The sequence below is a fragment of the Schistocerca serialis genome, chromosome 2 (assembly GCF_023864345.2).
Source record: "Schistocerca serialis cubense isolate TAMUIC-IGC-003099 chromosome 2, iqSchSeri2.2, whole genome shotgun sequence".
Lineage (NCBI taxonomy): Eukaryota > Metazoa > Arthropoda > Insecta > Orthoptera > Acrididae > Schistocerca > Schistocerca serialis.
This window is the reverse complement of record NC_064639.1, coordinates 410,821,772-410,838,356: the sequence shown is the minus strand read 5'-3', so window position 1 is coordinate 410,838,356 and position 16,585 is coordinate 410,821,772. Positions and strand designations below refer to the sequence as shown.

General features: G+C 38.6%; 1 protein-coding gene across 2 annotated transcripts in view; it reads right to left on the bottom strand.

Annotated features, from left to right (window-relative positions):
• Positions 1–16,585, bottom strand: part of LOC126457245 (uncharacterized) — a 50,272-nt gene that overhangs the window by 21,055 nt on the left and 12,632 nt on the right. For both annotated transcript variants that reach the window (XM_050093398.1, XM_050093397.1), the window contains exons 4-6: positions 14,796–14,945; positions 6,711–6,879; positions 4,159–4,383 (exon numbers count right to left, since the gene is read on the bottom strand). In XM_050093398.1, the coding sequence (XP_049949355.1) occupies positions 4,159–4,383; positions 6,711–6,879; positions 14,796–14,945 (544 nt within the window). The remainder of the gene's footprint in view (positions 1–4,158; positions 4,384–6,710; positions 6,880–14,795; positions 14,946–16,585) is intronic.

The following is a 16,585-nucleotide window of genomic DNA, read 5'->3' as shown; positions in this document are numbered from 1 at the left end:
TGGTATGACACTGAAGGAGAGCAACTCTGAAGCAAGAAATGAACTTTAAGTAATCCACAATTTATGTCAATGGTGAAATTTGGAGAAACCCTCATGTTACTGTGAGGATTCAACACATTAACCAAGAATAGTGGTTCTCTGTGAGATTCCAAGGAATTATAAATAAGAAGTGAGATGAAAATTCTGAAGAAAGCAATGGAGAAAGAAAAGAATTCGCAGAAGAAAAATAAAACATAAGAACTAGTTTTTACAACTAAAACAAATAGGGTGATCAAAAATCAAAGGGATTTTGCTATAAAATTAAATGTACATAAGGAAGCAGTTTGATACATAAGGCTCAATTGGTGGCAAAAGGATAAATGCAATGATTTGGACTATATTACGTTGATATATTTAGCCCTGCAGCAAGATTTGCAATGCTGAGAGTCCTGCTGAGTGTTGCAATTCAACGTGATTGGTATATAAGGCAATATGATGTAAAGACATCGATTGTCAATGGTAATTTGAAGCAGGAAATTTATATGTCAATTACTGAAGAGTCTGTATGGTTTAAAGCAAACCTTATAATGCAGGTACAAATTTCTTGTTACATATCTTAGCGAACATGATTTATGGGAGATATGTTCGGATCCATGTGTGTTCTATAGTGAGGGTCTGGCACTACTGTTTTGTGATGGATTGGTTGTGGGCTCTACTGATGCAACAGCTAAATCTGTTGAACAGTTGGCCGAATGTTTGTGGGTCACTGAGGATGGTGTTGGTTGTTTTCTGGGCTTACAAATCAAGAAGTCCGACAGCTGTAATCGTTAAAGTACTTTTATCTTTGAAGGTTTGTCAACTGATGTTATAGAACATCTTCGTTTGTTGTGTTGTGTTGGCTATACTTTGGACATTTGACGGGTTTTCCAATATTGTCATACTTTTCAGGTTTTAAAATAAATGTTTTAGTTTATAAATGGCCTATTGTGTTTTACCAATGACTTCAATGGATTACCAGATCTGAAACTGAATTTTTAAAAGTTCTTCCCTGTAACTGCTCTAAAGTGCTTCCATTTCAATTTTACTCTTTATAACTGGAAGAATAATAAAATTGTAGAAGCAAATGTAGCTCTTAGTTCTCTATTACTACAGACCAATGAAGCTGAATGAACTATGTTGAAGCTGTTGCACCATTAAAGCTATAAAAAAGCTTCTGATGGTGACACGCTCTCAGGTAAATGTCTATAGAGATCTCCTAGTCCTCCTGCACCAACACCAACATTCTGGGCAATGGTATCTACAGTATGACTAGCAATGAAACAAGTTTGTATGGCCATATGAAACCAGTTTTTTCCAGTTCATTTACCATCACTAACTACCGTTTCTTGATTTAACGAAACCACTACTGAAATGAATGTGGAAAGTGGTTTCTCAATCTAAGTAAGATGTAAAGATGAAAATACATGTGCATCCAGTGCCCTCTAAATTCTAACAATATACTCTAAAATTACTAGCAGTATTATTCTATTTTATTCCAAGCAGTTGCTGATACCATCTACGACTCTGGTCGTAGATGAGAAATATGATATATGGAAAACAAGCAAATTCACAACTAATACTACTGCCACCAACAAAATCTCCCGGAATACATGGCGAACTGCCACATCAGTTTAGGAGATGTATACCCATTGTAAGAGAACTTTAAGAACCTTTTGTTTGGAGATGTTTGGATTCTTGGGAAAGCCTATACTATCACATTTACTCCAGTGCAAGAAGATTGGTTAAATACGTGTCTGAGATGATGAGTTCTACTGACAGAGAAGGATGTAAAATTACCCTGCAAAGTTCTGTAACTTTTAGTCAAACATCTCTTGGCATGTTCAACAGGAATTCCACATCGTGTTTGAAGAAAATCAGAAATTCACCATAAAATAATACTCTATAATCTTCCAAGAATAGCTTTAATATTCAAAATATTAGGCCATCTAACATACTACATGTGCATGTAAGGTCACTGTAGCCCAACTTGCACTGCTCAGATGCTGGCCCAACAGTCTTCAGCACCGAAGTGTGAAATAATGGGTTTGATATAGCTGCACATCGCAGTCTACATCTACATCCATACTCCGCAAGCCACCTGACAGTGTGTGGCGGAGGGTACCTTGAGTATCTCTATCGGTTCTCCCTTCTATTCCAGTCTCGTATTGTTCATGGAAAGAAGGATTGTCGGTATGCTTCTGTGTGGGCTCTAATCTCTCTGATTTTATCCTCATGGTCTCTTCGCGAGATATACGTAGGAGGAAGCAGTACACTGCTCGACTCTTCGGTGAGGGTATGTTCTCGAAACTTCAACAAATGCCCGTACCGAGCTACAGAGCGTCTATCCTGCAGAGTCTTCCACTGGAGTTTATCTTTCATCTCCTTAACGCTTTCGCGATTACTAAATGATCCTGTAACGAAGCGCGCTGCTCTCTGTTGGATCTTCTCTATCTCTTATATCAACCCTATCTGGTACGGATCCCACACTGCTGAGCAGTATTCAAGCAGTGGGTGAACAAGTGTACTGTAACCTACTTCCTTCGTTTTCAGATTGCATTTCCTTAGGATTCTTCCAATGAATCTCAGTCTAGCATCTGCTTTACCGACGATTAACTTTATATGATCATTCCATTTTAAATCACCCCTAATGCGTACTCCCAGCCCAGCAAAGTCAGGTGCATAGTGTGAATCTGTTTAATGTTGTTTGTGAAATCTATAGAACCTCAAGTGATCATCATCTTTCCTGTAAATAGGTACTTAACGACTTACAGTGGCAATCAACCAGAGCAGTTGCAAAAGGGTGAGTATTTGATGTCTCTATGCACATATAACATACCATGCAGAATATGCGTCTTTTGCAAACTTGATAGCATAACTGCTAGATTAGTTGCACAATTTAGCTCACACCAATGGTTGCTGGAATGAAACACTCGTCCACAATTGACATCACCCTACTGACGGGCTAAAATTACAAGTTATAGCAAAAAATAATAACATAAGAATCATTTGTTGGCATCAATGTTCGAAAAAAATAGTCTTTACAATTAAGATCTGGCACACAGTCCAGTTTGCTGGGGTTTGCAAATCAGGTAAGATTTTTTAAAATAATTACATGTACCAGCAACAGTTATCTAAGTTACACACCCCAATAGCCATATCAAACAATAGCAATAAATTATCAGAACAAGTGGTGATTTGTGCCTCAAGAGTCTATCTTCTTTGGCCGTTGTGGTCTAACAGATAGAGCACTAGATTCCAGTTCTCAAGGTCTCAGGTTCAATCTCGGGTAGGAGCGGGGTTGTTACCTCGTTCCATTCCCTCCAGGACAGCTCAAGGTCCACTAAGCCAGCTCTCAAATTGTGTACTGAGGATCTTTTGGGGTAAACGAGGGCTGAGGCGATGTGCTCACTGCCCTTTGCTTCCTAGTTCCACAGCAAATTAAAAGCTGTGTTCTATCTGCTGTCATGACAGAAAGACCATTCACGGGCTGAGTGCCACAGACTTTTCAAGTTTCTGAATCATGTCACATCACTGGGACAAAGTTCATCAAAAGCTATTTCCGAAGACTTTGTGTACTTCAGTAAAACTGAGTTAAAGCTTGACAGAACTCACAACTGCTGTATTTTTTAATGGTTTAAAGTCAGTATTTCATATACAATAACGATTTCAAGAAGCAACACAAATGTGCGATTATGAAAGCCCTCCAGTTTATCGAGACTGCATTTTTCCCCAAGAAACTCATGACGTAAATGACAAAGTATACTACAGTAGTCAGTAGTGTGATACTGATAGGTTGACGATATGTTCATTGCATGGCACCAAACACAGCAAGACTTAGCAATCAAGAATTGTGTTAATACCATCTACACCCACAGCCCTTGAAAACTGATCTGCTGTCTGCAGCTAATGTCTTTGGTTGATTAATAGCTCCTGACAGCACCACCATAATGAAAATTCTGGGAATACAGAGTACATATGTTGCCCTAAAGTATCAGAAAATTAGCTTGTGCATAGCAGTAGAGACACTAAAACACATTTAACATAAATAACTTGAAGTATCTGTTCATGACATCCAAGCAGCAGTTGGTAAATGACCAAATGAATTGTAAGCAGCCTTCTCTGTGTTACAGCTTCACTAACCTGTCTCCTGAACTCCCTTGCTCTATTGAGAAGCATCTGCTGCTCCAAAATCTCCATCTGCTGTGCTCTTTGGATTTCCAGTGTTGCTCCGATTGCTCCCTCCTGTGGTGCTCCAGAACGAAGTATCCAGCCAAAAGATTTGTTACTAATTTGTGCCACACATTTTGGTATTTTCAACCATTTTCTCAAATATACCACATTGTAACGGTACATTAAACCTGCAGCCTGAAAAATAATAAACACAGATACTGTGCCATTGTGTAAGTGGAAAAAAACTATTCTACTACAAAGGTTTGTCATGAGACACACCATTCATCAAAACAATACGTCTCAGGGGTGGGGAGGGGAGGGGAGGGGAGAGGGGGGAGGGAGGGAGACTTTAAGTAACATTTCACAAAATATACACAGAAGTAGCAAAAAACAGACTTATTTCTTTTTTCTCATCTCTGGGGCAACAAGCTTGGACGAGCTTTCATGGAACAAGAAGTTACAATAAGATAAATCTGCCATCTGGTGGTCAACTCCTGAATTAATGGCAGTCAATTCAAAAGTCAGTCCGAGTTTTTTTTTTTTTTACCTACATGGGATTTACCCCAACTACCTTACAACAACAACAGATTGCTAAACTGTAATTACTTCTGGTGAAAGACCAATCCCCAACATACAGGATGAGCACAAAGTCTTGCCCTGATTATAACAATTTATTACAGAGTAACTGTTTGACATAATAATTTACATTTGATGCCATTACATAGGTTAGTGTTACTAGTTTTTTTAAGACACTTACGTTAGTAAGCCTCATCGTGTGCTCCCTTGGTAGCTCGGAAAATGTCGAGGCGGTATTCCAGTTCCTGCCAGGTGTTTTGTAACATGTGTTCTGTCACAGTACCCACAGCAGCTTGTATCCTAGCCTTCAGTTCATCATCGTCAGCAACAGGTGTGACGAAGACTCAGTCCTTGACATAGTCCCAGAAAAAAAAAGTCAAGGGGTGTAATGTCTGGAGAGCGGGGTGGCCAGGGTGTTGGACCGTTCGTTCCAGTCCACTGATCCAGGAATGTTTCCTCCAGGAAATCATGCACTATCAAAGCCCAGTGGGGGGAGGGGTGCTCCATCTTGCTGGTAAAGTATCCATGGTTGATACTGTTCTAATTGTGGGGCAATGAACTGTTGCAAAACAGTCTAAGTAAATGTTAGCGGCAATGGATTTATCAGCAAAGAGAAATGGTCACTGTCTCGCTGTAACTGTACAGTAGCATGTGGAGACTGAACCCCATATATGGACATTATGCCTATTTACCATTCCACTGACATGAAAGGTGCATTCATCGGTAAAGCATATGCAATTTAAGTAATCATTAGCACCATCTATCCTGTTGAGAATCTCAGTATCTCAGTTGCAAATTCAGCACATCATTCGGTTGCAAGGCCTGCACGATTTGCAACTCGTAAGCATACAACCTAAATCTTTCATGAAGAACCTTCACCACACTTGCTTGCGGTATTTGAAGTGCACGTGATGCTTGATGAGTTGATTTAGACAGACTCTGTTGAAACGACTGCTGAACATGACCAACAGTTGCATCACTCACACGAGGCCAGCCACTTCGAGGACGATCTTCAACACTGCTTGTTTCATTAAACTTTGCATACCATCGATTTATTGATTTAACGTCAGGAGGGCTGCGTCCATAAGAAAACCGAAATTTACGCTGAACACTGATGGGCGATTCCGTTTCGTCAAACCAGAGCACATATTGCGCTTTCTCCTGCTTCGACGCCATTTGGCCAGCAACTAACGTGACCTAACAGACCACATCGGTGTTGTGGAGCACTAACGCCATCTATTGGTCGCAACTAGTTACACTAACCTATGTAACGGCATCAAAAGTAACTTATTGTGTCAAACAGTTACTCTGTTATAAACTTTTATAATGAGGGCAAGACTTTGTGCTCACCCTGTATATTCCTTCAGACAGTACATGTCTAATCTGAAATGCTCTTTTATACATATTCATCAATTTGTATCTCTTCCGAGTCAATCTTAAATGAGTGACTATTTCTTATCACTTTTACATTCAAATTCTGTCATTCAGTATAATGTTGGGTGCAATCTTCTCAGAATACTGGAATTTTAGTTTTCCACCCTTCAACTATATAACTAATCATCCCTTCCCACCATTAACAGCTGATACAGTTGAAAAAAATCTCAAAATCTAAGTAAACTTCACTTCCACTAATTACTTAGGAAGCTTGAAAATATTAAAACTACAAACTGCAGATAAAACCTAAAAGCCATTCTGGAATTTCTCACTAAAACATCCGAATTCACTACAAAGAATTGAAACATACTCTTGGAACTTTACAAATATCCTGTTGTAATAGTTGCAGTTAACCACAGACATTGAAGTCCACCCATACCAATGGAATGAGTATACAACTGAGGAAAATTTCATCCTTTAATCAAATATTTAGGTAAGGTACCTGACAAATACAGAAGTTGCCCAATTAGGTATCATAAAAAGCACACACAAAAAGAAATCTCTATACTCACTATTCCACATACTGCAGAAATTCCGTTTGCAAATGACGAGGAACAAAGTTGTAATCCAAGTAGATATGTCAGAGTTTTTCCAGTAATAGGTATTCCAAGAATATGAGTCTGCGCAACACGAGGGACATCAAAGAAGAAACTCACAAACAATGGAAATATCAGGCCATACCTAGAAGAGATTTCTGCAAGTTACGAAATAGTAAAAGTTCTCAAATCAGTAAAAAACAAATGCAGCTATACTTCAATCAGAACAACAAAGTGACTGACAGCTAGCTGTTCACATGACAGCTACCATAGCAACACCCAATCAGAGCAGGAGCTTAGTCACATCTTTTGTTCTGTGAACAGTCGTTTATCTTATATGTAAACTGAAGGTGTATGGGGAGGAGGAACAAAGGGAAGGGAAGGGAAGGGAAGGGAAGGGAAGGGAAGGGGACTACTGATGTCAGCTGCATTGTGACTGTGCGGAATCAGCAGCAACATGTGAAAATATATGCTGCACCAGGATTCAAACCTGGGATCTCCTGCCTGCTAGGCAGCTGTGTTAACCGCTACGCCATCCAGACACAATGTTTATCACAACTGCGCTGACTATCTCATTGTGCATCCACACCGAAGAAGGCGGATTCAATGTCCGTCGAGATGAATCAATTATATGAATGCATGGTGTCTGTTCTTTCAGACACGTCTTGAGTCCGAATGAACAGACATCACACATCCATATAGTTGTCACATTGCAGAGCTACCTCTGTTGTCAGTTACTGGTCAGCTGCTGATGATAGCTGGAGTCTGCAAAATAATTGTTGTGACTTATTATTATGTGCTCTGTTTCTCTTTATAGATTTTTTTAAGGAATTTGTGAAAGTAATGTGAAATTACTTAGAAAATGGTATGACTATTAAGATCTTCCAAAGTGAACTCAACAACACACATTAAAAGGGAACGCATTAATGTACTCACTACAGAACCACACTGCTGCCGCTACCAAAACCATACTGCACTTGACATAATAGCGAACTGACAACATTGACCCCCTCCCCCTTTTCATGCTAAACTGTCAATCACTTTGTTATTCTAATCCAGGGATACACACACTTATTCAACAGTATTTGGCAAAACATAGTACTACAAATAAAGTAACTTACTAAATGTTGCAGATAACCAAGAATATGCAGCTAGAGGCATTAAGATACCAATTTCACAACATAACTTAATGGGATGTGAATGATTATAAAAAATAATATGAAAAACACACATATCAAAATTTAAAGCTACAATAGTTAAATAATATTACAAAACTAAGTGGTTTTAGTATTTGTATCAACATTTAGTAGGTAATGAAAATCTTAATTTTTTTCCACAATTTTGTTTAGGCTGGTTAATTGATTGACTGGTGGGTAAGGGAATAAAAACAGAGGTTATCAGTCCCTTGGTCATGACTGTTAATCCAGGGGTAATGATGATCATCAATTTTGTTTATGCTGATTCTACAACTAATGAGTCCACCTCCATAGCAAATTGGTCAGCACATGTGACTTATGTAGAGAACCTAGTTTCGATTCTGGTAATGACTGGGATTTTTTCTTGGTGGGAGGAGAGGAACGAGTGAACTCAGTCCTGTGGCGTTAACTGAGGAGCTACTTGAGTGAGGAGTAGTGGCTCCGAGATTTGGGAAGGAGAGTGGTTTGCTGACTCTGCACCCCTCCATACTGCATCCAGTGACCCCACTGACAGAGGATGACTCAGCGGTCAGTCAATACTGATTGGCCCATCAAAGCTAGAACATGGAGCTTCGCTTAATTTTTACAATGGATGAGATACTGACATTCATTATATTCAGTTGCTTGACTAACTAGAGACAGTTTGAAATGTAGTTACTGCAAGAATGGATGAGTTACACACACTCATGAGGTTCAGTTGCATGATAGGCAAATTGACAATCAGTCAGACTTCTGTAGTTACAGCAGTTGTCCACCTCTGGTGCACTATACTACATAATATGAATACACTAAGGTTTCTCCCTCCCTCTCTCTCTCTCTCTCTCCCTCTCTCTCTCTCTCCCCACACCAAAGACTGAAGTATAAACCGGACACAAAGCTGATTATGAAAGTTCATTAAAATTTATATCCATTTAATCAACATTAACAAGAATCTCATCTTAAACTACGGGATATGCTACTCAGTTTTGATCAACTACTAGGAGTTGCAAAGTGTCATAGTAAAGTTTTGCAATGTCGAAGTCCAGCTGAAAAATTAAATCCTCCTTTGTACACTTTTAAACCTATGATATTTGAAATAAAAAAGAGCTTGAGTTTCTCTAATCAAAAATGACTTGATCATTGGCATTAACAAATGATTCAATGGAAAAATTAAGTGTGATTAGTAGTTTTGCAGTTTCTTCTTTTTTTTTTAGGAGTGAAAATGGGTCAGTGCTTTGATGGAATCTCTCTATAGATTGGAGAACCCTCTCTGGTCCACGTGGCCTTTAATGCTGCAGAGAATGCATACAGGTTAAGGGTCTTGATCAGCAATTAAGACCACAGGGATAAATTAAGACAATAGGGATCATAGAGACAGCTGCCAATTGAATCCTATTAATACAATGAATGCACTGGTAAGTGCACAATTTACTTCTATGGCCATCCCCCTAAGACAAAACTTACTTTCTTAGGAAGTAGCTGTTGCTGATTATACAACTGACTCAATTTCCAGGGGATTTATTTTATAAATTACATGAACTAACAAAAGACATTGTGTGGCAAACAGAAGATTTCCAAACTGACAAATCTAACTGTTCAGGGCAAGTGTGCATAACCGAACGCCTTTAGTATTATACAATATGACCACTAAGAAATTCCACCATTTCAAATCACTCACTCACTCTCACTCTCACACACACACACACACACACACACACACAAACACACACACCACAGCTCCAATGGAGTGAGGAATTCTGTCAGTTGGAGTGGGAAGGGAGAAAGAAGATGGAGAGTGCAACCCGCCCTTCCGCTCCTTTCCCTTCTTCCACACCCACTCCACCTGCCAATTATTTAGACAAGTTGAGCTGCAGTGCAGCACAGTATTATCGGCTGGGATAATGCTACACAAGTGAGTATCTGTTGTGTGTGCTTAATCTGTTAGCTCTAAAGTAATATTAGTCCAAAAGTCCAGCATCTTTCTGAGGCCTCTTTGCATATCTATAACAACTCAACGTCTCAACTATATGGTGAGTTGTTATCTTTATCCCTTCCACTGCACAATTAGTTTTCATCATCTGTAACTGTAATATCTGCACCAAAGGTCACAACTTTTTGACAATAAGAATGAAAATATAGTGACACAGATAATGAAGCTGAGAGATCGTACTTGGAAAAGTTAAAACTCAGCACATCAATGTGGTACAAACTCTAAAGAAGGGGTCATGATGTTAAGGAGAGTAGGAGTTAAATGTGTTCTCTAGAAATGATTAAATAACCAATCCTGTTTGAACAACGAAATATTGTACAGACAAGAATACGTATTATGTCTTTTTATGACAAAACTCTCATATGTGATTTGTTTGTATAAGAAGGGAACTACAATGAATAACATTGTAGAAAGAGGTGGAGAGGAAGGTGCCATCAACCAGAAGGGTTAGTTGAACAGAATGGCTCTTTATAAGGCTTGGCTCTTTTAGAGGTGGCAGTAAGCCATTGCCTTCCTTTGACTTCTGAACTGACAGTTATAGAGGGCTGATGGTTTAATGTGGATTCCAAACCACAGTACACATGGCATTTTTCACACTGACTTGCGTTGCCAGAGGTGAAAGAAGTGAAACGTAGCACACAAATATCATCGGCGATCAACCCCCTGCCTTTGGCTCTATAGCCTGGCACTTTACCACTTTCAAGAAGGACACTGGTCAATCTGATTTTTATAATTTTTTATATGAAGTTCAGAACTCACTTACCAATCTGTCTCAACAGTTCAATATAATTCTCAAGAATCCTCAAGAAAATCGAGTTCGACATTTTTCGAGGAACTTTAATTCACTAAACGTTAGGCCCTTTTCACAACGGGCCATGCGGCTCACTTGGTACCATTTGAAAATGGTAATCCCTAGATATTTGAATATAAACTTCACCAAATATATGCTACTAAAAAGAACAGAAGCTTTCGAAACGTGGTGCTACAGAAGAACGCTGAACACTGAATGGGTAGATCACACAACTAATGAGAAGGTACAAATAAAAGTGGGGAGAAAAAAAGTATGTGGCATAATCTGACTAGGAGAATGAATGGACGACAGTACATAATCTGAGACATCAAGGGATCATCAATTTAGTACTGGACGAAAGTGTGGGGAATAAAAATCTTAGATGATGACCAAGAGATGAATACAGCAACCAGATTCTGAAGAATGTAGGTTGTAGTAGTTATTCGGACATGAGGCTTGCACAGGTTAGAGTGGCATGGAGTGCTGCATTAAAACAGTCTTAGGACAATGACGACATATTAATTAACACATATCTAAGCATCAAAAATACATGTCATCTTGTTTCTAATTACATATTGCACAACTGCAAGTATAATTTCTCAATTATTGATACTTTGTAAAATACTGTTAGTAAATATGTAATTTTTTTAATTTAAGCAATATTTATTAACAATGTTTAACAAAATATTGTTAATTATGAATGTATATTTGCAATATGTGTCATATATAATTAAAAACAAAGACATGAGCTATTTTCATTATAAATGATGATTTTGTGTGTGTTAAGTAGCACATATTTGATTAATTTTATATATAAAAGATGCAGGTATTTGGAAAAGAAGAAGAAGACTAGTGGCACATCAATTACCCAATTACCATTCTCCAACAATACCAAGCAAGCTACGGAGCCTGTTGTGAAAATTGCTACGGAACCTATTGTGAAAGTCGCCTGAAGTTTAGTGAATTAATGTTCCTCTCAAATGTCAATATTCTCGAGAACTATCGAGTTGCACTGAGCTGCTTTAGCGGATTGATATGTGAATTTCATGTACTAAATATACAAACAATTACAGAACTCCAACTGCAAGCTAGTCTCCTTGTTAGTTATAGTGTCTCACCTTCTGTCAAAATAGCAATATTTGGCAGGAGGGGAAGGGGGGGGGGGAGCCTTGGAAATTTACAATACAACTTGACTAGAAGAAGGGCTCTCGAGAGATATGACACATCATGGTGGAATAGTCCAACTTGGTAATGGACCAATGTGTAAGGTCTAACTTGTGGGGGCATCAGTAGTCAGTTTCAAGTTGATGTAGAGTGTAGCAGTTACACAGTGGTGAGAGTTACACCAGACAGACTAGTGTTGAGGACTGTATCAAATCAATCTTCTCACCTGCCAAACTAGTACAGAATTCAGGTTATGTTACAGGCTGTCTACACAAACTCCATAAAAAAAGTGCCAACTGTGATGTTACTGCTCTAAGGCAGAATAACAGCATCACGATCTTTGATATGCTTGCCATCTTACTAATCCTGAACAACACAACTGAAGCCATCAACGACATTATGTTGTGAAACTATGTTGCTCACTAGACCTATATACGGCTGTGATACAACACAAAAATACTGCAGACACTATCCATATAACTTATGACATCACACTTCAAAGAATAATCAAAAAACCACTTTTCAATAAAAATGTTGTTCAACATTCAATTGTGGGTACATAATTACTGAGTGACAGTGACCCATTTGTAAAAGCATTAATGAAGCTCTCTTTTTCCCTTTCTCTTTCTGCATTGTGCATAAACATGACATTTTTGCAACTAGGGGCAAAACTTTAGTTTGCCTTATCGAGGTATACTTGAGATAAAAAAATCTCCAGCCAAAATACTGCGCCGTTCAACTCAATGTCTTAAACAGTGCACAATGTGCAACTGAAGAGAGTATCTGCTACCACATAATTAACACCACCCCTTCCACATGAACTTTATGAATGGCATAACTAGTATTTACATTTGAAAGACATTAACAAATAGTTGCAAAATGTAAACCGATAGCAACTTATGTTTTAATGGTATGTTGCATAGCTAAAACAACTTACTCATTGTATGTTTGCTTATTTGTTATTCAGTATCTCCGAGTATAACACAAGGTCAAATGTAAAAATTCTTGGTGTAGCAGTGAAACAAGGCTGAAATGGAAAGCAAATCAGTTTTCAATGTAGTCCCTTTAATGGTCAAATATTTTTCCAGTCAGTAGTTTCCATACTGTAGAAATTATGCAGAATCCGATTAAGGATAAGAATGAGTTCTTCACTAAACTCTGTTTCTCTTTCCATCTACAAATTTCTTTAGATGTGGTGTAAGTGAAACACACAGGGTGGCAAATATAGTGAACGGAGTGGATTTTCCAATGATCTGTACTTCCAACTATCATCAACAACAAGCTTTGGTTGAAAGGTGCGTTATCGCGTTGTCATGATTTCTTTTTCAATTTAAATTCAAGCCTTTGGCAGTTATGTTTTTCATTCAGCTAATCCACAAGACAAGTGCAGTATTTGCTTGCTCTTGCTTTATCCTTTGCCAGTGAAGCAATAAGGAAACCTCTCCTAAGAATGGAATTTGTTTTGCTTTTCTCAGTAAAATACTACTGTCTCAGGCAAATGTCACCCCACTCAGTCATCTACTTCCCATCCTGCACATCATTCCTCTCCTATATAATACTGTTTAAGTTATATGAAGGTTACAATGCATGATCCTTGTGACAACACTGTTTTGAAGTTTAGAACAGAGCATTATCACTACGTACAGAAAAATTTGTCTTTTTGAGATCGCTCAGGAGTTCATGTAAGATTTTAAATAAAGTGCGATAATCTTTCAGTGTAAAGGAGATGTGATTTTTGATGAGTATCTGCAGCAGAAACATCAGAGTAGTAACTGTTACTGTCAAACAGGAAAGTAACTGAGTGTTGAGTCATCAACAGGCACAGAAATATTGAAAGCTTGCTAGCTTTGTGCCAGCTAGACACCAAATGTTGGAGCTGCAGTCCAGCAGGTGGACTAGGGTGGGATGGTGTTATGTTGGTTGAAATGGGTAGAGGGAGAAAGTGATGGGTAGCTTGTGGCTTGGAGGGAGGTAGCAAGTGTGGAGGAAGGGGCAGCAGCTGCACGAACAAAACATTTAATACATGGGTAGGTACCAGAGCCAGTGAGGTGTGGCCACAACAAAGATGATGTGGATGTGTAGACTGGGAGGCAGTGATAGGACAGAGGAAAGGGAAAACTGTTGGTTAGAGATGTGGAGACAGTGGGTTAGTGGAGATTGGTGCCACGAGCATGCTGTGCTCAGCTGCATGTTCCCCCACTAGACGGTCAACTTTGTTCTTGACCACAGTTTGGTGGCAGCCATTCTCTCTGATGGACACCTATCTGGTTTTCATGTTTGGGGGAAAAGAAGAAGAAGAAGAAGAAGAAGAAGAAAGAAAGCTATGCTGTGATTGTGTCAGATTTGGTATATGACAGGTCTGCTTTAATAGGGGGATAGAACAATCCTGTGAGAGGACTGGAATAGGAAGGCCTGGGTGGATGAATTGGGCAGGTTTTGCACGTGACACAGGGATATGGGGTTGCGAGTGGCATAAGGACAGACCAGGACACTGAGTGTGGGTGATTCAATACCACTTAAGGAGGAGTAGGGAGGCTCTTGGGTAAGAAGTCCCTCATTCCCATGCATAATGGTACGTAATCAAATTATCATGGACTGGGCAGGTTTAGTGACATCTCTGAACAGTCGGAGGGATTGTGTCTGTGGCACAACATCCACAGCCAACGTCTATCTTCAGGAGTTCCGGGAACCGCGGTGATGCAAAATGTTTTTTGATGTGTGCAGATTGTAAAAAATCACAATCAATGGTTATGTCAACACCTCAAATTACAACAAAGATTTTGTATTTGTCCCATTCCCTATGCATGACAGAACACATTAGAATGAAATGACATGACATGATATTTACTAACACAAATTAAAATTAACACAATGCCTGTTATGTTACATAATATAAAGTTACATATCGTTTGAACCTGGGTTACAAAAACATAACTACTTACGGTCCTGGTGGAAGGTAACCACCTCCATGGACATCCATATTTAAATATTGGAGAATCATTATTGTTGAAGTTTCTAAAATTGTTGCTATTGTACAGGTTGCCAAAAGATATGAAGCAAACTTATGTGAACCATATCGCCTCTCAAATATCCTGAAAAAGAGAAGAAAAAAATTAAGAAGTGCTGAAGCACAGCTGCTTGACAATAACATTTGCATTATGTCCTGGTTGTACAGCTGAGGCAGTTTTAACATTCTCTCAAAGAGGAAAGGACTGATCACTACTCTCACTTTCAAGTAGTTACCTGTGAAGTATGGAATATTTGAAAAACAAGAATTACAAAAATCAGCATCTACCAACATATCACAGTTTCTTACTTTTCCATAACTAAAGTTAAATCACTAATTGCACTTCTAGAGAATGCTATGAGCTGTTTAAAACTATGACATAACAGAAAGCATTAAATTTTATGCCAACTCTTTGTTTTTGGACTTAGTTCAACTGCAGAGACAAAAAACACACAAAAACAAACATGTTATACGTAAATCCATTTTTTAGTGTAATGTAACTGGATAGATAAAAAAATCTATTCACCATACAGTGGCAGAACACACACAATAAAAGGTTATAATGAGGCAAGCTTTCAGAGCCAGTTGCTCCTCCTGGCAGAAAGGCCTGAGGGGAAGGAAGAGTGGTGAAGGAAAAGGATTGAGAGATGTAGGAAAATGGGTATAATTCAGAAAAGTCAACCAGAACCACGTGTCAGGGTAGATGAGGAGGAAAGATCTTCCTTCTTTTCTTCTCATCCTGTCATCTCCTCTGATCTGCAGTTCTGGGTGACTTTTTCGAAGTCTACCCCTTTTCTAGACCTCTCCAGTCCTTTTACTTCACCCCTCTTCCTTCCCCTTCAACCCTTATGCCAGAAGAAGCAGCCACTGGGTTCAAAAGCTTGACTTTTATGTGTGTGTTCTGGCACCACTTTGCGAGTTAATTTTTTACTATCCAATTACATTACATTATAAATACAGGTTTACATGAATTTTTAACCCTGAGAATGCTACTTTTAATTCTTATTTCAACTGCATTTTACAACTGAGTTTCCCCAAAGTTACATAATGGTTGAGAGAAAAAACCACTCATCTTTAAGACAAACTGCCAATTGACAGGCATGTAATAAGTAGTGATGAGTATAAAGATTTCAGTCTTCATTTTCCTTCTGGGCACAAAGTTTAAACAAACTTCTGATGCTGCCGTGTCACTGGTCCATGTAGCAGTCAGGCCAAACATTCCTAGCATATAAAAATGAGATGAAGGGAAAGAAAGCATGTGATTTCACAGATAACACACACCTCACAAAATAGCTGAAGAGCAGATAAGTTTTATGGCAAGAAAGAGCAAAATGGAGGTAGAGGGGCAGAAGAGAGGAAACAAGTCAAAAATGAGAAACATGGAAGAACTGAGGATGAGGGGAATACAACTAAAGAAAAGAAAATAATAATATTTTAATTATGTAAAATATGATATACAATAAAATAATAATGGATAATTAAACTAAATATAAATGACAGGGAAAGTTGGGAAGTTTCCTGCTTTCTGCTGTCAATCGCCCTATATGATGTTCTGTGGCAAGTCATTTTCAATTGCATCTTTCTTTGGTCTGCCTTGTGGTCTTCTTCCGCAAATAGTAAAATCAATGGATTTCGAAACGCTCACTGATGTTCATCCAATCAACTGACATGACCTGCCCATACAAGCTCTTCGGTTCTGATAATGCCTACAATATTTGGGCTGTT